The sequence below is a fragment of the Cervus canadensis genome, chromosome 32 (genome assembly GCF_019320065.1).
Source record: "Cervus canadensis isolate Bull #8, Minnesota chromosome 32, ASM1932006v1, whole genome shotgun sequence".
NCBI classification, from domain to species: domain Eukaryota; kingdom Metazoa; phylum Chordata; class Mammalia; order Artiodactyla; family Cervidae; genus Cervus; species Cervus canadensis.
In genome coordinates, this window is record NC_057417.1 from 38,495,852 (window position 1) to 38,519,957 (window position 24,106).

The following is a 24,106-nucleotide window of genomic DNA, read 5'->3' on the forward strand; positions in this document are numbered from 1 at the left end:
CTGTGGCCCTGCTCAGCATCTCTTAATGGCGGGGGCGGGGTGGGGCTCGGCCGCCAGGGCACTCTCCCCAGGCCGCCCGTGCACCCGGCTCTCAGTCCAGGGGCAGCAGCGGGAAGGCCAGAAGCACTCTCGTCATGGCTACACTTGAACTGAGCACAGCAGAGCAGGGGCCTCAGCCACACAGAGCTAATTGTTAGGCTAGAACGTTAGGATTCTCAACCTGACAATTGTCCATCTTTCTCCTTTTAGTTTCTTCTCTTCCACTATATTGACCACACAGATACAGGACAAAAGAAAACAAACCTACTCAAAACCTCAGTGAGGCATCAAATGGCGGCTGAGAGCAGTCAGAGAAGTGGGCGGTGCTGCCCAGCATGAGGCAGCCACTGGCCCAAGGCTAGTGAGGGGAGCCCCAGCGCTCCAGCCTGGGGGTGCAGCTCTGTGCCCTCCCACAGCAGCATGACATGGAAGGAAGTCAAGGGTCAGGGCAGACTTGGTCCTGGCCTGGTTCTTCTAGACCATGTGACCTTGGCCCACCCCCAGTCCAGGCCAGTTCTTTCCCCAGTAAATGCCTAGGGCCACTCTGAACTCTAGGATTCCACAAGCTCTTGCACCCCCTTAAGTCGAGAGTCCTAAATCAGTTCTGGTGGAACCTGGCACCCCTATCAATAGGCAATCGCCTTTTGACAGATGGATGGAAAACCCAGGAGCAAAATAAGCCACTGTAAGTAGGGACAACACAAGGCGTGGTGGAATTTTATAAACATGCTTTAAACCAAACGAAGAGGACATAAACTGCCCTGCCTTCAGAAAACGCCAAGATACTGAAGCAATCTTCCATTTCAATACTAAAATAAAAAACATGTTAACCCAAATTAATTAAAAAGAAATTTAACTCATTTAATAAGAAACTTCCTATTCATAAGGCAAAGAGCATCACCTAGTGCCTGGAACATCAGAACGTCAGGGTTTAGAGATCACCCAGGGCAGCCGACTCATATGACTGATGGAAAATCAAAATCTGGAAGAGGGGCAGGCGACATGGACAAGGTCACAGACGCAAAGTAGGAAGGAGAACCCGGGGCCCCCGAATCCACCTGGCTCTGCCAATGGGGCTAAGTATTTCATAGTGAATGAATGAAGGTAAGAGGTGTTCCCTGCAATGCATGACTCTTCTAACCGGTTCACAAGCAAGTGAGCTCCAGGCTATGGAGGTATCTGAGAGGACGACTGAATACTTCAAAATTCTACTTTTATCTTCTCAGAAGCCACAGTGAAATTTCTCAGCCTTTCCCACATAAGCTGACTATCTTCCCAATGGAGGAAACCACAGAACAGAGCACTCGCCTCCAGAAACCTGGAGTCTTTCGTCTGATGCAAGAAAAGCAACCTAACCATAGCTTTGGTTATGTGTTTACGTCAGTCACCAAATTCACCCAAGTCACCGACCCTCAAAACACTGGGTCAGAGAGGCATGGAAAAGATCCGACAACACCTCTTCTGGCCGCAGATCCCTAAGACCATAAATCCCCTTCCTGGAAGGGTTTAGAATTGCAGCAACCAGAAGTAGTAACTGCGGTCTTGAACACGTTTGCGCAAAACACACACACAAAAGCAAAAAGAACTGGCGTCTGCAATGAGAGGGGGATATAGAGGAGGCCCGGGAAGGTTTAGGTTGTAAGGTCCCCCAGGGACGCCAGGGATTCAGGGCTGGGGCTCCCGGCTGGAGCAGCCTGCCAAGAGGAAGGGGGAGCCAGGGCTCACCCCCGGGTCGGGCTCACTCCCCCGTCGGGCTCATCCCGGGGTCGGGCTCATCCCGGGGTCGGGCCCACCTCCCGGTCGGGATCACCCCCGGGTCGGGCTCGGGGCTCGGGGGCACTGGTGGGCTGGGCGGGGCGGGAGCTGGGGCCCGCGCAGGGCGGGGGCTGAGGGCGGGTCCCCGGGCGGGGCGGGGCGGGGGTCCCCGGGCGGGGCCCCGGCGCGACCGGCCCACGCACCTCCTCGGCCTGCTTGCGCAGCGCCTTCTCCCGCTCGTACTGGGTGAGCAGCTGCTCGTTGTCCTCGCGCAGCAGCTCCAGCTCCACCTCGTGCTCCTGGTTCTCGCTGAGCACCGAGTCGAGGTTCTCGAGAACGTTCACCACGAGAGGCATCAGTTCCTTGACCACCTCCTCGTCGTAGCAGTGGATGAGGCGCTCGAACTCGCGGTAGATGGAGCCCGCCAGGCCCGACACCCGCTCCGACATCACCGAGCCCGAGCAGTAGTCGTCCTGGTAGACGACCACGCCGCCGCCCTCGTCCATCTGGATCTCCATCATCGTGGCCACCGCAGCCGCCAGCGCGGCCCGCTGTCCGCCGGCGCGCCCGCCCGCCCCGGCTGCCCGTGGTCCGCAGGCCGCGGCCCTTCGTCGCCGCCGCAGCCGCTGTCGCCTCAGGGATCAGCCGCCGCCGCTGATGCTGATGCTGTGCCCGTCACTCAGCTGCCGGAAGTCCCGCCGCCCGGAAGTCCCGCCCGCCAGACTACGGGGGCGGAGCCCACCGGGTTCCCGCGGCGCTGCGCCGCTAGGGGTCGCAGGGGCCGTGACGTAGGAGGAAGCCCGTCTCCGGGCCGGAAGCTCGGTCGAGCGGGCCAGGGAGCATTTCTCGTCACGCGTCCTCCCGCGTCCGCGATGCCGGCGTGGACTTTTACGAAGTGACGGCGTCTGTCCGAAGACTATCTATAAATGACCCTGTACGGTTTAGGGACTTAGCGAGCGGCCGTGTGCCCATGGGCGGTATCCTCGCGCGCCCCTCCCTCCCCCGAGGTGCTCGCAGTGCGGGCCTGGTCGCTGTGGACTTGGCTTGGAGCTCCACTGCACAGCAGTGCGTGCTCAGAGTAGGCTCTCCGAACTCCCTCCCCAGGGCCCGCGCCTTCCCGTGTTCCCTCTGCAAGTTGACCGGCTCGTCCCTAAATCCAGTAACAAAGTCTCATTTAGTTAACTTCTGTGTCCTGATATTGTGTAACTTCTTCAGATTTCCTAGTTTCACTTGAGCTGTGTAACCTAACTCCTACACCGAGTTTTTAATTTCAGCGGCTTTTTGGGGGTTGCGGGACACGTGGGACCTCCTTAGTTCCCCTGACCAGGGATGGCACTTGTGCCTCTTGCAGTGATGTCGGGAAGTCCCTCAACGGTTAAATTTCCATTTGTCCTGCTTGACTAATTCTACCAGTTTTTATAGGTTCTTATTTCTTCCACTTTTAGCCACTTGATTATCATTTTCTTCCACTGTCATCTGAGATCGTGAACCTAAGACATACACTTTCAGCTTTGGGGACCACACAGATGGTGTGAATCCTGATCAGAAACCCATGAGTGGCAGCTTAGTGCCAACAGAAATGCTTTTTATCCCTGTCCTTCCTGATGCAGCGCTTCAAAGTGAGGTCCTACTAACCTGATTGCACTAATGAATGTTCCTGCGGATCTGGCCCTAAATACTGTTGCACATTGTTCCCCTTGCTCTATGGGTGCTCACCCACCCCACAGAGAAACGGTTGGCGCTTTCAGTCTCACATTCAGCCTGCCTGGGGTTTGATCTGGCCAACTGGAAAACAGCCTGAAACAATTACCAACCTACTAGGAACATTAGGAAGACCATGAAAGGGGTTTAGTGTCATCTCTAGCAAATAGTAAGCATGCAATAAATATAGACTTGTTTTATTTTCTCAAAATGATAAGCCAGGACAGATGAAATGTTTCTTCTGGTGAACAAGTTACAGAGGAAGGTTGTGAATGTTTGGGGGAATGTCTGAGATTTCTGCCCTAGCCTTCTCCTGGAAACTTAGGCTCTTTGGAATTACAGCAGCCACCACTACAACAGTGAGAGGCCAAATGAGTTGGCATCAACTTTATTAAGGTTTCACAACATGTTTGGGCAGATTTATTACTTGAAATTGGTTAGAGAAAATGAAGTTTTAACAAAATGATATGCTGGATAATTCTTGATGCTTACTGAAGAATAACTAGCACACTCTGAGAGCTCAAGCTAACTGAATTAGAACTTGCTTCCTTTCAGATTTGTAAAGATAATTTGCTATTCAGCCTTTTCTTTTTCTCATTTTAAGTCCCTAAAATCTAAGATGTTTGGACACACAGGTTTCAAAAGTTCTACTTTAATTTCTAAGTATTCATCCCAAATGCCTGCTAGTCACTTAGGTCCCTGTAATGTCCCTCATTTCTTCCTAAGCTGAAGTTTAGATAGCACTTTGCAGTCACACATGTAACAGGAAATTTCATTCCTGAGCTCCAAGAATGCTAAGGATTAAGAATATAACAAAAGTTCAGAAGAAATGAACAGGATAACACGGGAGGAGACAGACATCCTTGCAGGGTTCGACTCACAAAGATGTTAGCACAAGTTTCACTCTGTCAAAAGAGCCAGTATGTTTCTAGATAAGGCACAGAACTGAAGAGGGAACCCTTAGGTATTTTTCATTTCTGCCCCATAACGTAGGGGAGCCACCTTGGTCCTCTGACTCAGTCACTGCCTGGCCTCTGGAGACAAACAGGCTGTCACACTCACTGAGGCCAAGACCTCAGTGCTTGTCTGCGGCCGGAGCAGCTGCTACAAGTAGGTGCCAGTGCCCCATCCAATCCTGGGAGCACACGCTGCACTCTCAGAAACATTTTCAGATGAACAAGTGAAGACAGTGCCAGGTCACCTATGCTGGGTTTCTCTCCTAAGTGCTGTCAGGGTAGTTGGCCCTGAGGCAGCAGGCAGAATGCAGTGAAGTTTCTTCTAGGGGGCTTCCCAGGCAGGCTGTCTGAGTAGCTCCATTACCCGCAATCCACTTAATGCACGTAAGGATATTAAGTGTGCTTGCAGGACATATGAAAACGGCTAATACATAGAAAGGAAAAACAATCTATAGGGCGCGAATCTATAGGCAGATTCTAATAGGTCAGCACTTCATCTATTCATGGCCAGGCTTCAGGGCAGTTTCAAAGTCAACTCAGAGGCAAGTTCTGCAGGAAAATGAGTGGTGTTAAGAGAAAAAAGAATCATTACCTTCAATTTACAGAAACTAAAAAGAACACTGCCACATTCCCATCCATTCTTTTAGAAGCTAAGTTTTTGGTTTTCAAATGAAAAAACCTTGAATCCATAAACTTTCAGAAGATTAATTTGGGCATCCTCTGGCTTAAAAAAAAAAAAATAAAAAGGCAAACCCCTTCAACCAATGAAGAGCTGTGAGGAAAGGAGCAGAGTTCAGGCTCTGGAGAATGGACGCAGAGGGAACACGTGAGCACATAAGACCGTCTGCCCGCCCGCCCGCCTGCCCACCCTCACGTGGACACACATATACACTGTGCACATGACCAACAGGCAAAGACTCTTGAGTACATGATTGCTAAGTTTAATTCAAAAGCTACACCCACTCCTGCCTTGTAAAAATAATAGGCTCCTCTCAAGGTTACATTGTGACGTGAGCACAGGTTTGTTGTTTCCAATGACAGCTTTACAAAAAGTTGGCACTAAATGCATGTAAAAAAAGTTTGAAGGCTTAATAAAAACACAGACCAGTAATTTCTCAATGTAGCTTGGAGGCTGAGAAAAGGATGCAGAGAGTTAATGAACCTCCCAAACATAGGCAATCCCCAATGTACAGAGCATTTTCCAAATACAAATGGCCTCTCCCATCAGTTTCAAAGGAGCAAAGTTTTCTGCGGCTCCTCCCATGACCAGACCATCCCAGGTCCCTCAACCCAGGCCCATGGCCCCAAGGAAGGAAAGGAAGAGGGAAACAGGACGAGAGTAAGGCAACGCGGTCCTGCTGTGTTGGGCTCTGCCCTGGTGGTGATCTCCTCCCCCAACCCCCACTCAGCCTTGGTTCCCAGCTCTGCCCCAAAGTCCCCACCAGGGGACCGATTTAAAAAGCTCTTCCCCTCGTGCAGCTGACAGTAAGGCCGAAGTCCTGAGGGCCAGCAGCATGTCAGGGTCTTCTTGACCATCCAATATGGAATCCACAAATCGTTTTCTTGTATGTTAAAGAACACAACAAAACGGTTATAAATAGTTCACGCCTACTTTTGGAACATCTCATTGTAACTTGTGTAAGTCAGTGTGTTTGAGCTTAATAGCTAATCACCAGTTATGTCCGTTTTTAATGGGGGAAAAATGCTCTGAATTCCAGACAACTTTCTTATAAACGACCACTTGAAGGCTGGAGGGAGACAGGAGGCGCTTGAGAGAATCACATGGAATAAGTCTCTCAGCTCCAAAGTCAGCAGGTGGACAGGAACGGGTCTTTGGTTGGCAAGCACCGTGCAGACCCCCAGTGCTGGTGGAGGGTGTGGAGCCTGGCGGGGAGCTCCCACAGGCACTGGAGTGTTCAGGCCACTACACGCGTGGCCACACTGTAGTGATGAAGATGTTTCTAGCACCTGTATGAACTTAGTGGGCACTCGTACCCATAGTTCCCCCCGACAAACTGTTGGTCTCCCGTGACTGTAGTATAGGTACTGACACTGTAGCCCTTTAGAGGCGCAATGGGAGAAACTTCCATCTGACAGACTCACGACTCTTGCCAGTCTGGTATCTCTGCTGGCAAATACCATGGAATGAGCCAGTTGAGAATGTACTGCCAAACTATTTAATCTCCTGGCCTAAGGTCTCTTCGTCTTGTCTGGAAACTGAATGTGGCCCAGAGGTTCTGCAAAGCTTTAGAAAGGGTGCCCTAAGAAAACTCTCCCTCCTCTTTGGTGTACCTGAGCGACAGACTTTTTTCTAGAAAGGTGTCAGAAAGACTAGAGTCAACAGTTACTGAAGTAAAGCTGGCACTTGAGAACAGGTCTTGAGCTATTACCAAAGAAGCCAAACCTAAGAACCCAGGGTTCTCAGGCATCTATGCTTCCCACTGTCAGCAGGAATATAAAGGAGGACACAGGAACAGTTTAAACAACACCAGTACCTGGATATGTCTGGGTAGTTTTAAAGTCCTGTAGAAGGTAGTGGTCTTGCCGACAGGAAGTGTCGCTGGTGAAGGGAGCAGTCCACATCACTGGTGAGGAGTAAAGGCCCAGACTTAAGGCTGATGAGGATAAAAGGAACAACTCACAAGCAAGACTGCCTGTAAAGTCGAGTCTAAACCAGTCTCTCGTGGACAAAAAGCAGAGATTCCTATGTTAAGACCTGGCCGAGGTTTGAGAGGGCAGAAGCAGGGTGCAAGATCTCTCCATAAAGCATATGACGGAACACAGCATTTTGGTTTTCTGTTGACAGCTGCTGAGGAAAAGCAACCAAGACGTTTCAAGAAAATCTCTGGAATGGAGGTGAGAAACAGTGGGGCCGAACAAGTCCCTGGAATGGCTCCTCTGTCCCACAGCAGCGGACCTGTGGTTTTGGTTTTCTCTCAAAGGTTTTAAGCTCTGCTACTATGTTAGTGATTCCTAGATACCCAATTAGCAAACACACCGAGGACGTGAGACCCCACTTCTCGGGGGCACCTGGCCTGGCCCCACTCCCCTCCCGCCCACCCGGGAGCTCCTCTCACACCAGGGCCCCATCTCCTCCCTTGGAGTCCAGAAGGTGGGTCCTCATCTTGAGACGGCCGTGAAGTGGGTAGTAGCCTCAGGTGTCCACCGGAGAGACCCTCTCCCCACCCTGCTCCTTCAGGCTAAAGGAACTACACTATTTGAAATCCTATCTCTGGAGTTTCTTGTCTGGCTATGGGACGCGGCAGGCCTCTTAGTAGAAGGAGATGCTGGACTTGCCTCCAGGCGGGTTCAGGACTTTGTTGTGGGAGCGAGGCCGGGGACCCAGCCGGGGTTCGTGGCTGTCGACGGTGGGCGCCGGCTCCTGGACGCGGGCTGCTTCTCTCGGGCCGCTGGGCTCGCCCGGCTCTTGTCTGGGTGAGGCACTGGCTGCAGGATAGAGTCAGCACAGGGCCCGTCAGAGGCTGCCCGCCAGCCGGTGGGCAAGCCGCACACGCAAACCGAAGTCTGCGGCCTGGAGCGGCGCGCACGGGCGTGGTGTCAGGGCAGGTCAGCACAGAAGGCCCTGAGCCACGCTCAGGGGAACCCTTAAGGGTCGTCTCCACGCTGCTGGCTGGCCTCCCTGCTGCTCCATACCACCGCAAGTCTGAAGAGAAAACCTCAGAGCGAGTGAGAAGGGCGGGGAGCTCTTCCTAAGTGGAGGGCCCAGGCAGGATTCCCTGGACTTCCTGGCTGACCCCGTTCCCACCTCTTCATCATCAACTGAAGGCAGTAATCAGCGCCCAGTCAGGTCGGGCACTCGGGGATGAGCAGGCAGCCCACGGTGGGGTGACCTGAGGAGGCCGCCCCCCACCACGCAGCCCTGCAGCCCCCCCCCCCACCCGCTGCCAGTGCAGCCTCTGGTCAGAGTTCATTGAAGGCTATGGACCACTGCCATTCACTATACAAGATCAGCTTCTAGAAGACGATGCTGTGGCCTGAGGCCGACTGACCAGCATGGACAAGAGGTACAGAAAAGCCAGTGGGAACGCTGTCACTGAGTAACTGAGCCCATTTCCCCTGCCTCTTTCCTACACAAAACCAGCCCACGGTCACAACTCTGCCGTCTTCATCAGCGGGCGTGCTGGGGCACGGGGACCCCTCTCGGTCCACCAGTGACCCGCAGAGCTGAGCCCCGGGGAAGGGACGGACAGTGAGCTCACCTCTGAGGTCTGGTGTGTCCTCTCCCTCACACAGGAGCATGTGGTCCTGCAACAAGGCAAACCCAGGTCAATCCACTGCTCGGACACTTGCGGCCTTGCTCAGGTGGATGAGGAGAAAGGTGTGGGTGACCCGGGTCTACTTTTATCTTTAAAAAGTGTCTATTTGGACAGTTTTAACCAGAAACAAAGCCTCAGGAAGAGCCTGTGAGCCCCCAGGTAACCCTGCTCCACAGCCAGTGACACCAGCCCGCCTCCACTCTGGCCTCAGCCACACTCCTACGAGCTTCCAGACCCCGCCCCCTCACGGGCTGATTGGAAAGCAAATCCCGTATTTCACTGATCCATAAATGTTTCAAGATGCAGCTCTTTGAACTGCAAAAATTAATGACTCCGTAAACGTCTCACACAGGGTGGTTTAACCTCAGGAGGCGCTCCCACTGGCGGCCCACCCGTGCGTCAGAGCCCCACTCCTCCCTGCGGCTGAGCCGTCCCCAGCACATGCGCAGCGCAGCACATCTGGCTCGCCCGGTCACCTGGTGATGGGACAGCGGGGCTGGACCCACCCTCTGGTCACTGAGGACAATGCCATTAAAACAGGTCTCCCCAAATAGGTTTGCTTTGTTTTCACAACTGAGGTTATATACCTAAAACTGCTGGTTCATATAGTAAAATTCTGTGTTCTAACTTCTTCAGAAACCACCAAACTGTTTTCTACAGTGGCTGCACCATTATGCATTCCCAAGAGCAGTGTCAGAGGGTTCTCATTTCTCCATGTCCTCACCATTCCTTACTTTGTCTTTTTGATAACAGCCATCCCAGTACGTGTGATGTGGTATCTCGCTGTGATTCTGATTTGCATCTCCCTACCGATCATGTGCTGACTGACCATTTGGATGTCTTCTTTAGAGAAATGTCTATCATATTCTTTGCTCCCTCCCTTTTTTGGTTCTGAAATTTTTATTTTTAAAAATTTATTTTCTTCAAGTATAGTTAATTTCCAATGCTGTATTAATTTCTGCTATACGGCAGAGTGATTCAATTATACATACATACATACATTCCTCTTCATATGCTTTTCCATTGCGGTTCATCACAGGTTATTGAGTATAGTTCCTTGTGCTACACAGCAGGGCCTTGTTTAACCATCATATATAAAATAGTTCACATCTGCCAACCCCAGATTTCCATTTCATCTCTCCCCCTTGCCTTTACCCATCTTTGAATGTGTCTGTTATTTTGTTGTTGAACTGTAGGGGTTCTTTACATATTCTGCAACCATCAATCTTTGAAAAGATATTCACATTGTTTCCTATATTCTGTGTTACTCTGATTGAATCCCTGTGGTATCAATTAATAGGAGGTTTGGTGGGATTCAGGTTTGGTTGTTTTGACAAGAATTCAAAGGTGACCCGTGATGAACTTCTAGCACGAAGCCCGTCATTTCTGGAGGTGTCCTGTTCTCTGATGTATGAGCAGCCACTGATGATCGCCGCCTAGACCTACAATTTCATTACAAGCTTGCAAAATGGTAATTTCTGAATTCTGTAATTCACTCGTCATTTGTGGGCTGGAATACCATGAGGAAACTTCCCCTCAGCAGCTGTCATTCTGAGGTACATATAGTTCATGAAGAAACACTGGCTAAGTAAGTGCCTGATTCTATCCGTCAGCAGTTTTCCAGATGGACATTCTCCAAAGGGGACAAACTAGATTTTTAAAAATAGTAGCGGGAACCCATAAATTCTAAGTATCTGGTGAATTTTAATCCAATGTAGCTACTCTACTTATTGACTGATGACAACAGTGAAGCGTTGCTGAGAGGTAAGCACCCCCGTTTTAAGTTCAGTTTTGTCAGTCCCCTCAGCAGCTCTTGGTGGCCTGCCTGCAGTGGGCCACCCCTGCCACAGCATCCCCCAGGGCTCGTCATCACGAGGCTGGAACACACTCCCCGATGACTCAGGGCAGCGCTGATGACTAATGGCTGCAGCCAGGAAAAGCAATGTCACCCGCCTTGTCTCCTCCTAACGCACGCCATACCTGCTCGGAACCTTTTTAGACAAGTGCCTGGCGCCAGCCCTGCCTCTCTCACCCTTAGGTCTGCTCCCTGAGTGTAGGCCGTACCTTGGGTTTGTTTGGGTGTGCTGTGGGTGAGGCAGCAGCGACGGGGGACCCGAAAATGTCACTGGTCTTGCCCCCCGGTGGGTTCAGACGCGGTCGAGTCTGCACAGGCCCCGATTCGTCAAATATACCGCTTCCTTTTCCCCCTGCAGAAACAAGCAGAGTGATGAGCAGCCCTGAATACCCACCCAACCTCTCCAGGCTGGTCACTTCAGAGACCTCCCCTCATGGCGACCAGTCCTGAGTTCAGGCTGAGGGTGAGGTGACTGGGTTGACAAGGGATCCTGAAAGACCCACATCACACCCAGCCCCTTCTCATGTCCGGGTGGGCCTTCATCACTGGACCTGAACTGCACTGGGCTGGCTGCTAGGGGCAAGACGGGCAGGTGGTCTAAAACAGCATTTTCCCCTCAAGAGTGGCCTTAACCCTGAACTTTTCAGATTTTTCTGCTCAAGAATCTTCTGCATTAAACCCAGAAAAGTTCTTTCATACATTAAAGGCAAACAGCTGCTAACTTTTGAGGTGAGACGGATAGAACTGAATTAACATGCCCTGTTCAAGGCAAAACTGTAATTTAGAAAACATTTATTAGTCATTCTCCTGACCTCAATCTGGCTGGAACTTCCAGTGACAATTAGATATGCCAGTGAATTACAGATATTTAACATCTTTGCTGCCGAACAGAAACAATTTGACAAGTTACTTTGAAAATATGCATCTCGGAAGTTAGTTCTTATAAGCTGGTGGCTGAGGCATAGACATGGGACATAAATGCTGACATTAAACAGAAAGACTCTAGCACATGGCGCCGGCCAATCACCCCTGCAATCAGCGAACACCAGCGCCTCCCTTCCACCGAGTCCTGAGCTAAGATTTATAATCTCACAGGAGAAAGAAGGCGCATTCCACACGCAGCTGAGACCAGACACAAGTTAACCTGGCCCCTCTGTGCCCCATGTTCCTCAGCCTCAGAGTGGTGGTAATAAAGGCCCCTCCCGCATCAAGGCGCCGAAGAGAGGAGTCATGACTCACTACCGCTCTTGTGTGTCCAACACTCACGACAATGCTGGGACATAAATGCTCAGTGAGCGTTTGCTGAAGAAGCATCCCCCGGACACACTGCTCAGTGAAAACGGCGCAAGACAGTATGGACGGCACACGGCTTCCGTACTGTAGATGGAAGGGTGTTCTCAAACATCTGGATCTCCATTACTCCACCCCCGGCCAAGGGCCCCAGCCCCCCAGAAATGCAGTGGCAGTGGTGGTGTGGGAGCTTAGGATTCTAAAAGTGCTCATTTTTACAGCAGTGTTCTTTGTTGACTGCCTCCAAGAAGTTAAAATTTACAGTCACGTCTTGGCTGTAATGACGCACACAGACAGGTCAGGGGCGAGCAGCAGAGCTCTGAGGACAGAACCCAGCCTGAGAACCCTTTCTCGGGTGGGAGATGCTTAGAGAACAGGTGGGTCTGACCCCAGGAAAAGACACACATCCACGTCACGTCAGGCTGATTGCAAGCCTTCCAGTCCCAGCCACAGTCCCCGGGCTGGGTCCTGCTCAGCCACTGACCATCTGTAGGATAGCACCTGGCTGGACTGGGCGGAGGAGGGCCTGGAGAGGAAGCTCCCAGACATGCTGCTGTTACTGACAGGGTGTCGTCAGCAAAAACATCCAGGCCCCAAAGTGCGGAGAAGCTGCTGCCCAAGGCCACCTCCCGAATGCCTGTTACCAAGCTGTTGCTGGTCACGCTTAAGTAAATTTTAAGATGTGTGTTCAGCTTATTTTAAAATGCGAGACAAAAATAAAAGTAACTCAATCTGAAGGTTTTGGCTAAAACCACTGCTCATTTAAAGACATTTAAAAAACTGTGAAACATGACAGAGAAATTCCTGAGACACAAACAAAGCAAACATTCCAGCAATGATCACAGGTGAGCGTGGGTTAGTCTGACAGGACGCTGCCAGCCCCCAGAAACCCGGGTTCCCTCCTCTTCACCTTCGTCAACAACACACTCGAAAAACACCAGAGTTCTGTTTTGAACTTTATGAAAAGTAATCACACTGTGTGTCTACTACTCAACCCTTTACCTGAAAGATGAAGTGCGCTTTGAAGGTGGAAAAGATGCTCAACTCACTCATAATGAGAGAAAAATAAATCCAAGATACACTTTTTAGAGACCCAAATCTCAGGAAACACGACCCTGTGCTGGTGGAGTGTGGGAGGCAGACGCTGCTGACGCCCTGGAGTACGTGTCTGAAGACCAGGCGAAACACCAGCATTTTATACTGACCTGGCAATGCCGTTTCAGAAGTCAGCCCCATCTGAGTATTTGGAGGTAAGCTGGGAGTTAGGAAAACCTATATCCAAAGGCGAGTTCTGCCGCCAGTGAGCTGCAGGCCCAGACTGGCCGGTGGACCTGAGCCTCAGCTCCCCTGAAGAGGGGGTCACATATCTCCCCAGGCTGTGGAGATGGCCAACACCCCACACAGGCCCTGCAAACACCAAACAGTCTGCCCACGTCCATCCCCACCTTAAGGTCTAAACCAGGAGAGCAGGTGACACACGGTACCAATCAGCCCGGGTCCACGTCCAGGGACAGCCGGCAGTGGGGCCCCTCCTCCGCATGCGCTTGGTCGGCGGGGGGGGCCTCCCCAGAGTCCACTGGCTGAGTGCCGGGCAGGATGCGCCTGCCGGTTTCCTTCCGAGCTGCCCATGAGACTTCATCACAGGTGATTTTCTCCCTTTGCTCCTTCCTATCTTTCTTTTTAAAACATGTTTCTCCATGTTAATTCATTCACCAGTTAAAATGAGCTTCTGGGTGATGGGAGGAGGCAGGAGGGGATTCCAGCATTTGTTAACTGCTCAGCTCTCATCTCAGAGCCCCTGGCAGGACAGAAAACAAACCCCAAAAAACAGGACCGCCAGGAGCAGAGGTTTCAGCACAGGGTGCCCCCAGGCTGTTGTTACACTTTGGTTTTCTAACTCTCTAGTTGAGTAGGGGGCCAGGCTGCCAAGGGGCCACAGATTTTCGAGAGCCTGGCAAAGCAGAACCACCCCATCTGGCATACTTCCTGGAGAACCTAGAGCCCCAGAGACAGCTGCAGACGCCACGGCGCTAAGCCCTGGCAGCCAGCATGCCCATCCCCAGGCGCCCCCTGTTTGAGTCTACCTGCTATAGCACTTGGTTGGTACAAAGGATGCGCAGGGCTGAGCACTCGGGCTCTGCACCCACCAACTGGGTGCATGAGAATGTTACTCTGTGAGAACCACCTGCTTCTTGGGCTTCCCTGGTGGTGCAGTGGATGAGAATCCACCTGCCGATGCAGGAGACACGGGTTCAGTCCCTGGTCCAGAGGGTTTGAGATGATGCCGCAGAGCAACTAGGCCCATGCCCCACAGCTACTGAGCTGCTGCTCCAGAACCCAGGAGCCACAGCTACTGAGGCTCGCGCATCCTCGAGCTTGTGCTCTGCAACCAGAAGCCATGTGCAGCTAGGAAGGCTCAGCATGGCCAAAAATAAAAAACCCAACAAGACCACCTGCTTCTCTGCCATAACTAAATGCAAAGATACTGCGAACCTCCACCCCACCTGACCACTGAAAACCACACGAAAATCCAGCTTTTGCATCCATTGCTTTAGTTCCTCCAGGTCTGTGAAGCGATATTTGTACTCAACATCGGGACAGGGTAGGGAGCAGTCCCAGCTCTGATTCTGTTTGACTTCATCATTTGTCTGAAATACTGACTTCTGTGTTGCATCTCAGGATGGTACAAACGTTGCTTTTCCTGCGTGGACACAGATGGGGAAAGCCCCTCAGGTAACTACCACTGTGTGGTTACTCTGCTGGACCGTCCATCAGCCAAGAGAAAGGCTCTTCTGAGATTCCTCCCACTGGAGCCACTAAAAGGTGCGTCAGGACTGTGAAGCCACAGGGCTGCAGGCCAGGCTGAGCCGTCCTTTTTACTTAGTTTCAGTCCTGCTCACAATCTGATTAAAAATACTCTGAACACACAACTTGCAGGCAAGTTCAAGAATCTGAAGGAGTCCACCAGCCAATGTGGGGAGCCTCCCCAGTGGGAAGCAGAACCCCACCATGTGCCTGTGTGCCCTGCTCGGCGCCTGCACATGGCCAGTATCTGTTCACAGTTAGGGGCAAGTCCAGGACGACCTGGAGGACACAGAGTTTAAGTCAGGATCAAACTTCCCTTCCTCTCCAGGACTCTGACGGCAGGGGACATGCCACACCAGAAAACATTGGAAAGGACTGATATAAAGGAGAGATTTTTTTAATCAAAAGAGCAGCATAAAAGAAAACAGTAGAGGCCAGAGGATTAGAGTCACAGGCCCGTACCAGGGGGGTTGGTCCTCTTGGGTATGTTCTGAGGTGCTTCGGTTGGTCCAAAAATATTAGAAGCCATCCTGTCCGGCCTGCGTGGAGGTGCGGCTTCCTCTGGACGATCGCCTGGCTCTCCTCCCGGAGGCTTTGCGGCCCTGCAAGCAGAGAGGGTGTGAGGGACTGATGGCGGCTGGCCCGGGCACCATCGTCCAGGGCTGAGGCAGACATCTGTGGAGGGGCGCGACGCGCTCATAGCCAGCCGGCAAACCTCCCCACCTGCCCATGAGTTCCCATAAAGGTTTTCTCTGCACAACTTGGTTCTGCCAAGACCTCCAGAGTTGTGCATGCTCTCAAGTTACTGCTGGGACCTCTCATCAATAAAATTAAGTTTCCCTGAAACAAGCAAATGGAGCCAGTTCAGCAGAGTTTCACCGTCATTTTAATTAGCAGACAGTAGTGCTGGGCATGTGACAACACAGTGCAAGTGGACCACGGCAGAGGCAGGGACCATAACACTGATGCTTGGCTGGAGGGGCCCGTGCTCATCAAGGCCCACCCCCCCACCCCCAACAGCCTATCCCCATGTCCCATAGCAGCTACCAGGACCGGTGGTTCAGAGTCAAGCTGCAATACAGACTTGGATTAAATTCTTTACAAATGTACACCCTACAGCTTAAAAGACCTCAGGTTAACAATGGCTGAAGCATAACGCTTTTAAAATCCCTTTAACACCAGATAATCCCTTAGCAAGAAAACAAAAGCAGGGCTTTAAGACGGAAATCTGACCTAGTCCTCTTAACAGCCACCACTTGATTCCCTTCCTTTAACATGGCCTCAAAACCCGCAGCTGCTAACGGATCCCAAACATGCATGCTTAGTGGCTCAGTCGTGTCCGACTCTTTGCAACCCCAAGGACTGTAACCCACCAGGCTCCTCTGACCATAGGATTCTCTGGGCAAGAATACTGGAGTGGGTGGCCATGCCCTCCTCCAGGGGAATCTATCCAGACCCAGGGATCAAACCTGCTTCTCTTGCGTCTCCTGCATTGGCAGGCAGGTTCTTCACCACTAGCGCCACCTGGGAAGCACCACCCCAAGCAGAGGCTCCCGATTAATCACCCAATTAAGAAGGTGTCTTTTCCTTCTCCAGCATCCTACAAGGAAAAACTTTCCCCTCATCTTCTCAAAACAACTTAACACTCCAGAGAAGTGAGGTATCAGGTGAGAGCACGTGCTCTCACACAGCTTGGAAGCCAGCCCAGGGGCAGTGGTCCTTGTGGCGCGTCCTCGCTAACTGCACCAGTGTTTTGCAGGGCACCCAGTGCCAGGCCATGTAAACAAAGACAGAGTGTCCTTAGTGCACACAACTGAGAAAGTCCTGGGAGGCAGCCCTCGGCCAGCTGGTGCGGATGCCGAACAGCGGTTTTCAGGGCCAGAAACTTGATTCAATATGAGCACTCCAAGATAAACTTCCAGTCCTGTATCAGCACCGACCCAGACAGGAGGGATAAGTGGTCACTGTTACAGGGGCTAGGGGCTAATGACTGATGATTTGGCCAGGAGTACTACTGAATACTGACCTGACTCCCTCAAATTTGCAGTGATCTTAGCAGCTGAAACAATCCTTTCATTCTATGTACTGTTTACCTCCACAGACGCCACACTCCTCTGCTCTTATTGCCCGACCAGGCCAGAGAAAGGGCTCACAGTATAGGAAACTTTCAGGCAGCGGGAGAACCAGCTCGACCTCGCGGCAGACTCCCCCTACGGCAGGACACCTCCAGCCCGGGCAACTCTACGTTACTCCCAGCACCCAGTGCTCCCCAAGTTAGAAAGCGAGCCAGCGCGCGCTGCGTGTTCCTGATCGTTTAAGCCCAGTCGGTCTGCTCTGTCACTCGCTGTCCCGCCTGTTTCCTGGTCAGTAAAGTGGGGGAGGGCGACTCCTGGGTCTCGGGCTGCGGGGTTAGCGGGGAGAGCATCCCCTTGCTCCGGGGCTGCGGAGTTAAGAGGCGAGGGTGTCGCCTGGCTCCTCGACTGCGGGATTCTGGGAAAAGGGCGCCGCTGGCTCCCGTCTGCGGGCTCCCAAGAAGGGACTTCGCCTTGAGGCCCGTCCGCTCGCGCACACGCCACAGGGCACCAGGGTCCCGGCCGCGCCGCCACACCCGCCCCCCGCTAAAGACCGCTCTGCCGGCGTCTGCGGCGCCCCAGCCCAGGGAGCGGCGCGTGCTGGGGCGGAGGGCGCGGGGAGGCGCACCTCAGGCCTCCCGGGGCCGCAGCCGCGCCCACCTCCCTCACCCCGCCGCGGAGGCCCCGGCTCTGTGAGCTCACCGCGGCCGCCTCAACGCCCGCACGCCCTCCACATGACCGTGCCCACACCCGCGCCGCACCTGGGGCCGGCACGGCCACCCTCGCTGTCCGGTGCCCGGAACATGTCGCCCGCCACCCCGAGCCACCAGTCCGCCGCGCCGTCCTTCCCGCCCGGCCCCGCGCGGTCAAAGGCCCGGCCTGTCGTCCCCATTGGGCATCCCCGACATCAGTCAAGCAGCAGCAGCCTATCGCGGCGTCGGGCTCCGCCTCATGAGACGAAGGCTCGCAGAAGCCCGCGCCAGACACACAGACGATTGGTGAAAGTAGATGTCGCTCACAGGGCCGGACGCCACCATTGGATAGCAAGCCGAAGGGGAGGGCCCTGAGGTGGGCGGGGTCGGACGCTATCCGGGCACCTTGCCAATACTCCCCGCAGCACCCGGCGGCCTCTAGCCCGACGGCCAACCCAACCCATAGGGCCAGCGTCGAGGGGCGATGAGCACGGTCCAGACTATCCCGAGAAGACTGGTTTTCGCGAGCCAGTCAATGGCACGTGGATACGTGGCTAAAGGAAACGAAACAGCAGTTCCTCTGTCCTGCACGTCGTGGGGGCAAGAACACTAAGAAACGGGAAGTAAGGGATAAAGGGTGCAGCTCTGATTCCTGGTTGGAAAAAACAAAAATAAAACACATTCATTGGTGTTGTTTCTAAATTACACTGTAGACAGTCCATCGATTCCTGTGAGATCGCACCGGATGATGGCCACTTGGGCTGTTTGCAGAGTGCACAGTTAAAAAGAAAAAAGCAGAAACAGTAATTATTAGACCAAGTATTAGTATTGTATTTATGCACAATAATAAAAACAGATTTACAAGTTCAACTGGAAATTTAAACATAAGAAGTTTAACAGCTTTTATTATATTAAATAACCAAACACCTTTTATTCCCCAAATTGGTAAAGAATAAATAATATAATTTACAATATGGTACAAAAAATAATCAGGAAGGACAGGCATTCTGCTTTATACATACACTGTATATGTATATTTATAATCTATAAAACAAATTCACATCTCAAACAAGCCGAAAACTTCAGATGATATGGCTTAACGATTATTAGAAGAAACAGCAATAATCTCTGCTTCCCAGAAGCCCGGGAGCAGGCTATCCTGCTACGGAACAGCAGGGCGGGCTGCTGCAGAGCTTCCAGGACTTGCTCCCCTCACACGACATACAAGGTACTGCAGGGTTAGGAGTTTGTCTGACAGCCAGGAAAGATTTGCTCTGGGTTTTTCTTTTTTAAGACAAAAGTGCCATATTTCCTCCTAAATGCATCTGGGATAGTTTTCAACGTGAAAAAGAAAAAGCAACTGCCAGTTTCCTTCTCCCATTTGTTTCAAGTGTTTTTTATTCCATGGCCTTTCTTTGCACATGTTTGGATTCAGTGGTGTGATTGCGTTAAAGATGCTATTAAACTGAAGAGACACCACCAGTAATGAGGCTGTGGTACAGAATGGAGAACAGGACTGATGCGGGAAAGCGAGTAGATCAGCCCATGAAAGGGTTCCAAATATCCCTCCACCCTGAGCAAGTACTCTACACCCAGGAGACAGAGGGGACCATCAGCTGACCTCTTTACCTTCTGAAGAATGGACTGCTCATCACTGAGTATTCACAATGAAGAATCAAGACAAAAACAACTGCCTAGAGACGGGGGCTGTTCAGTCTCACTCTTTAGGGGAGATGAGCCAGCAGAAAGATCCCTGATGACGTCAGTGATGACAGAAAGGCTTTTCTGAGACTGACCTGGCCTTAATCACAACATACTTCAACATACAAAGGAGGCCATAAGTGCGGAAAGAGACGATCACACCTTCCACTGCAAAGGCAGAGGGAGATGCTGGAAGTGGGAGGCTTCTCCATTTGGGTCTTTTGAAAAATCCCAGCCTTGAATGTAACAGTTGCTTATTTGCGTACATATATAATTATTCAGGCTGGGAGAAAATACATCCAACATCTTAATGCTACATATGACACCACTTTCCCTTATTATGGCAAGCAAACACACCTGTCTGGTTTCTAGAGAAGCAGCATTCTCTGTAATCATGTCAGCTTCACAGGTGAGAAGAGTCAATCCTCGCCTCGGCAACCCACCTCCCCACTGCAGACATTGGCCGGTCGGCTACCCCCACATGGAGTCTATGTGCGAGACGCAGACAGGAGGTGCTGCTGAGACAAAGGCTGATCCAAATCTCCAGGGCTTTCCTCATGCTAGACATCACCAGGTGACAGGTACCCACCTCCCCACCAGACCGCCTCAGGGCGCCCCCTGATGGATGAACAGTCTGGGGTCTCTATGGTCCCCAGTGCGGTGCGTGCTGCCACTGGGCACTGCCCCCAGCATGGGTGCAGTAACGTGACTTGGCATCGCTGGTCCCAGACAGTGGGGAAAGGAGAAAGCTGGTAGTAGCCTAACCTCGGCCCAGCCCACTGTAGATCTAGCAGAGTCGGATGCCCAGAGACAGATCTACTGATCTTGTTTGGCTCGATAAGGTGCTAACTTCAGGAAGCTGATACACTGATCACAACACACAAGCTAATTTAGACTGTGGACTCAAATACTGCTGTCTCCCCTCACAAAGCGGTGCTACGCCCCTTTCTTTCAGACCTCCAGGGGCTTGGAACACTCTTCTCAAGGGCCCAGAGTAACTGCCCACACAGGCTTTTCCTCTGATGTCTGTGCCCAGATCCAGAGCTGAAAAAGGGAGACCCCTGACAGGCCGGAGCTCTGGGAAAGCTCGAGGCAGGAGGGAGCTGGGGAGGCGGTGGGGCTGAGTGGCCCCTCCGCAGGCACATGCCGAGGACCCTCTGCTCTGCCTTGCATACTGGCTCAACTCTCAAGGGCAGGGGAGGAGCCAGAGGAGAGGCCAGGCTGGCTGGGAAGACTGCCGGTCCACTGCGAGCTGGGGGGAGGTGAGGGGACAGACACAAACAGGGTGGGCTGGGCCGGATTCAAGAAGCCACACTGACTGCAGCTGCCAGGTGGAGGGTGGGCAGCGGATGGGTTGGGAGCCCAGCATCACAGCACTGGCGCCCGCCCACAAGGGGTGTGCCTGGAGGGTGGTCTGCGCCTTGGGCCCACCAAGGCCGAGGAGACAGAGGAGCCCCGTTAAGCTCCACTGGGGAAAGCTTGGACACCGGACTCCCTGCTGGTCACCCGAGACGGCGCAAGGAGCACACCAGAGGGAGGTGGATTCGGCGCACTCTGACTGTGCCCGATGTCTGATCCCTGCCTGGATTCCCGGAAGGGACAGAAAGAAGGAAGAGAAGCAGGAGACCATGAGGCAAAGTGCAAGCAAAGGACTGTATACGTGCACTTGGGCATACTCTGCACTGACGTCAACAAGAGGAAGAAAGAACTTCCCCTGCAAAGGGCATCTGTCCAAGACGCCAGGGAGGAAGGTGTCAAAGATAGTCAAGGTCATCAGGAAGGTCTAATCTGTAGTCAAACGAGTGCTCAGGGATCCCCTGGTGAGAGAAACATCTCAGGTCACTGAGAAGAAACCTGCAGATGGATGCGGGGAAGAAACCAACTGAACAGGGACCTGTTCTTCCAATGTCTCCACCGTCTAATTCTTAAAATACAAGAACATTTTCTGACCAGCTCAGCAGGAAGTCCACACAGCCCACAGAAGACATGATTCTCTTCCCCGTCCTGTTGAGTCAGTCAGGACAAAAGCCCAGGTGAGGGAAGCACTAGGTGGAACCAGGATTTCTAGAGAGACGGCACTCAGCATGCTGCCCGGGACCCCCTGCTGCCCTGTGAGTGGGGTGTCCCCTGCAGTGTCTGCTGTCACGGTGCAGACACCACCAGGCAGAGCCAGGCCACAGCCCGCTGTCCGGCTGCAGAGACAACCACCGGAGCACAGAAAGGATTTGGCAGAGAGAAGGCAGCAGTGGCCTGGGGCCTCCCTGCAGAAGGCAGGAGGTCACAGCTCCCCAGGCCACAACAATGAAAGCCAGGCCCAACGCTCCGTCCTCTTGAAAAGAAACCCCTAAACGTCCAACACAACCACCAAGGTGGAAGTATGGGCACCGTACAGACCCTGACCCACGCCCCTGCCACAGGTGGCTTGACCCCACCGCCACAGCTGATGCTGGCCCTGCCAGACTCCACACGTCCTGGCCCCGCTCCTTGGCCGGCAGGACGGGGCTGTGTGCACATCATGCGTCCTGGGTGCTGAGATGCCTCTGCTCAGACTGTCTCCAGGGAGTCCCAACTTGACCTGCGTTTCCTCCCGTCTGAAGACAGTTCCCCCGGACACTTGAGGACCACCAACGCGGTCCACCGCCCTCGCAGCCCCCAGCTGCCTCCACCACGAGGCACCGTCACTGGGACAGGTCAGTGACTGGGGGGCCGCCTCCCCCGCTGTCAAACAGAGCCTCCCGGCGGCTGGGCTCGGCAATGGACAGCTCCTGGGCCAGGTCGTTGAACCGAGAGATGTAGTCAACGCTGTTCTCGTTCATCATGCACACCAGCTGCGAATCCACAACCTGCAGGCGGGGACAGGGAGGTCTGTCAGCAGGTGGCTGGACACCACGGCCGGACTGCAGTGCGCGTCCCTCCACAGTGAGAGTTAAGAGTCCCCCCAGGAGCCACCTCACACGGCCCCGAGCTCCAGGCACAACCTCAGCGTCGTCACTGTGAACCTCGCTCTGTGAACAAGTGACACTGCCCGGCAGTCGGGTCAGAGTGGCAGGTCTCCCACCCACACGAGACTTCTGGGAGGATGGTCAGTGGCCAGAGGGGCAGAGAAGGGGCAGTAGCTCGGTTCTACTCCAAGGCTGCCTGGAGGAGGTACAAGTGGACGGGGGAGTTTGCACGGGTGTGCGTGACACAGGCGTTCTGAGGAAGGGTGTGCGGGCAAGTGCGGGAGCCAGCCGTGTAAAGACCTGAGGGAAGCATGCCTGTAAGAAGAGACAGCAGGTGCAGAGGCCCTGTGGGAGCAGCCAGCTGTTCAAGAAACAGAAAAGATGGTGGAAGAGATGAGTGAGGCAGAGAGTGGAGGGGAAGACCTGAGTGTACAGCGGGGCCTCTGGCGTCAGGACAGGGTCCTTTGGGCAGAGCCGGTCCTGGCTGGACCAGACAGTCGGCCACGCGAGGATGGGGACTCTGACCAGTCCGCTCAGGGCTTGCAGCAGTGCCCGGCCCCCGAGAGGCCCCACTTGGCACTCTGTACTGGTTTCTTCCTGCAGATGGGCTGCAGGAGCCTGGCAAGTCTGGGGTGGGGGCCAGTGTCAGACTCGGGGTGAGGCCAGGCACTCACCTCAGCAACGTCAGCCAGGGACCGGGACACAAAGGAGTCTCGTGAGTTCCCGTCCAGCAGGCTGGGGCCCAGCAGGGAGGTGCCGCTGCTGGTCCCGACAGGGGTGGGCAGCATCTTCCTGCTCTTCTCCGGGGAAATGAAGCTCGCTGCACGAAGGAGGGAGAAGAGGCCTGAGCCGCTGGGCCTGGACCCACCAGGCATCTCGCCGCTCACACGTGCACGGCACTCTGGATGGAGGTGTCAGGCTGCACCTGCTCTGCCTCCCGTGGTGAGCCCTGGAGGGTCCGCCGCAGCCCAGGGATGTGTCACCGTGTCCCATGGTGTGGTCACCACCCCACCTCCATGGGAGCTTGTTTTCAAGTCTCACGACTTCTCTCTGATGTGGGCCCTGAACTGCTCCCTATGACTCTCTCCCCTATGACTCTCTGAGCAGGAAACTCGCGGAGAGGACTGGCTCCCCAGTGCCACCCAAACCAGAGCCCCATCTGTTCTGGGCTGCCGGGTGTCGTGCCCTCCCTGGTGCTGACCCGGCTTGCCAGGGTCCAGCCTGCGCCGCGCCGAGCCGGGTGTACACCCTGGCCACTCTCTGCAAGTGCAAAGTGCGCGGGTCCCAGACCTGCCACGGGAGCACCTCGGCAGGAGACGGAAGCCAGCAGGTCTTCTCCTGACACCTCCTTCCCGACTCGCGAGCTCCCACTGCCGGGGTGTCCCGATGCCAGCTCTGTGCAGCCGGCGCCCTCAGACTCACCGAACAAGCTGCTGAGGGACGAGTCCGTGGGGTCGCTAGGGCACCACTGGGGGTCGTGGGTGGGAGAGGCGATCCAGTCTGGCTGGGGGCTGCTGGACGGGGAGGGCAGGCTCTTGGAACTGTCGCTGCCATTCAGTTTTGCTGGAGAGAGGGGGACTCCTTCACCTGTCAACCAAAGTTTGGGGTCAGACACCATGTGGGGTGAATGGCTGAGGCGGCACGGCATGTGCAGCTGAGCTGGGAGGCCCAGGACCCCGCTAGGGCCCCCCAACAGCAGGGACATGCACCCATCATCAGACACTGACACTGGCCATGACAGACAGAGGCAGGCCCCGTGCTGAGGGTGGCACCTGAACCCTCCTGCTATTGCCGACAACAGTTCTGCAAGATGCCTGCTGTCCCCAACGCCCCAGGGAGGGGAACACGCTCAAAGGGGCCAGTTCACTAGCCCCTGGTGACGTCCTGCCAGCCGCTAACTCAGCTCTGAATCCATGGCTGGACTTGACCAGTGTGCCAACCGCACTGCCTTCTGTGGCGCCATCTCCAGGAGCTGGGGAACCAAAGCCCAACCCCTCCTAGAACCTGCCAGCCAGCAGGCA

The 24,106-nt window shown here is 53.8% G+C and overlaps 3 protein-coding genes across 15 annotated transcripts in view; all 3 read right to left on the reverse strand.

The window, feature by feature from the left end:
• The window catches only part of MAPK8IP3 (mitogen-activated protein kinase 8 interacting protein 3), a 41,738-nt gene extending 39,224 nt beyond the window's left edge, over window positions 1-2,514 (reverse strand). For 7 of the 12 annotated variants that reach the window (XM_043455246.1, XM_043455245.1, XM_043455244.1 and 4 more), the window contains exon 1: window positions 1,998-2,513. In XM_043455246.1, the coding sequence (XP_043311181.1) occupies window positions 1,998-2,315 (318 nt within the window). In that variant the 5' untranslated portion in view covers window positions 2,316-2,513. Of the gene's footprint in view, window positions 1-1,997 lie in introns of all 12 variants that reach the window. The other 5 variants (XM_043455241.1, XM_043455238.1, XM_043455237.1 and 2 more) reach the window with 2 other exon arrangements.
• A 2,862-nt stretch (window positions 2,515-5,376) lies between these two features.
• Window positions 5,377-17,657, reverse strand: JPT2 (Jupiter microtubule associated homolog 2). Its single transcript, XM_043455265.1, has 5 exons — window positions 17,512-17,657; window positions 15,141-15,280; window positions 10,793-10,935; window positions 8,672-8,717; window positions 5,377-7,898 (listed from the first exon to the last, which is right to left on the reverse strand). The coding sequence occupies exons 1-5, from the start codon at window positions 17,640-17,642 to the stop codon at window positions 7,723-7,725; spliced, it is 636 nt and encodes a 211-aa protein (XP_043311200.1). The 5' UTR covers window positions 17,643-17,657; the 3' UTR covers window positions 5,377-7,722.
• Window positions 17,658-18,249: 592 nt separating this feature from the next.
• CRAMP1 (cramped chromatin regulator homolog 1) overlaps window positions 18,250-24,106 on the reverse strand; it is a 45,289-nt gene continuing 39,432 nt past the window's right edge. For both annotated transcript variants that reach the window (XM_043455277.1, XM_043455276.1), the window contains exons 19-21: window positions 23,508-23,672; window positions 22,760-22,905; window positions 18,250-21,986 (exon numbers count right to left, since the gene is read on the reverse strand). In XM_043455277.1, the coding sequence (XP_043311212.1) occupies window positions 21,822-21,986; window positions 22,760-22,905; window positions 23,508-23,672 (476 nt within the window). In that variant the 3' untranslated portion in view covers window positions 18,250-21,821. The remainder of the gene's footprint in view (window positions 21,987-22,759; window positions 22,906-23,507; window positions 23,673-24,106) is intronic.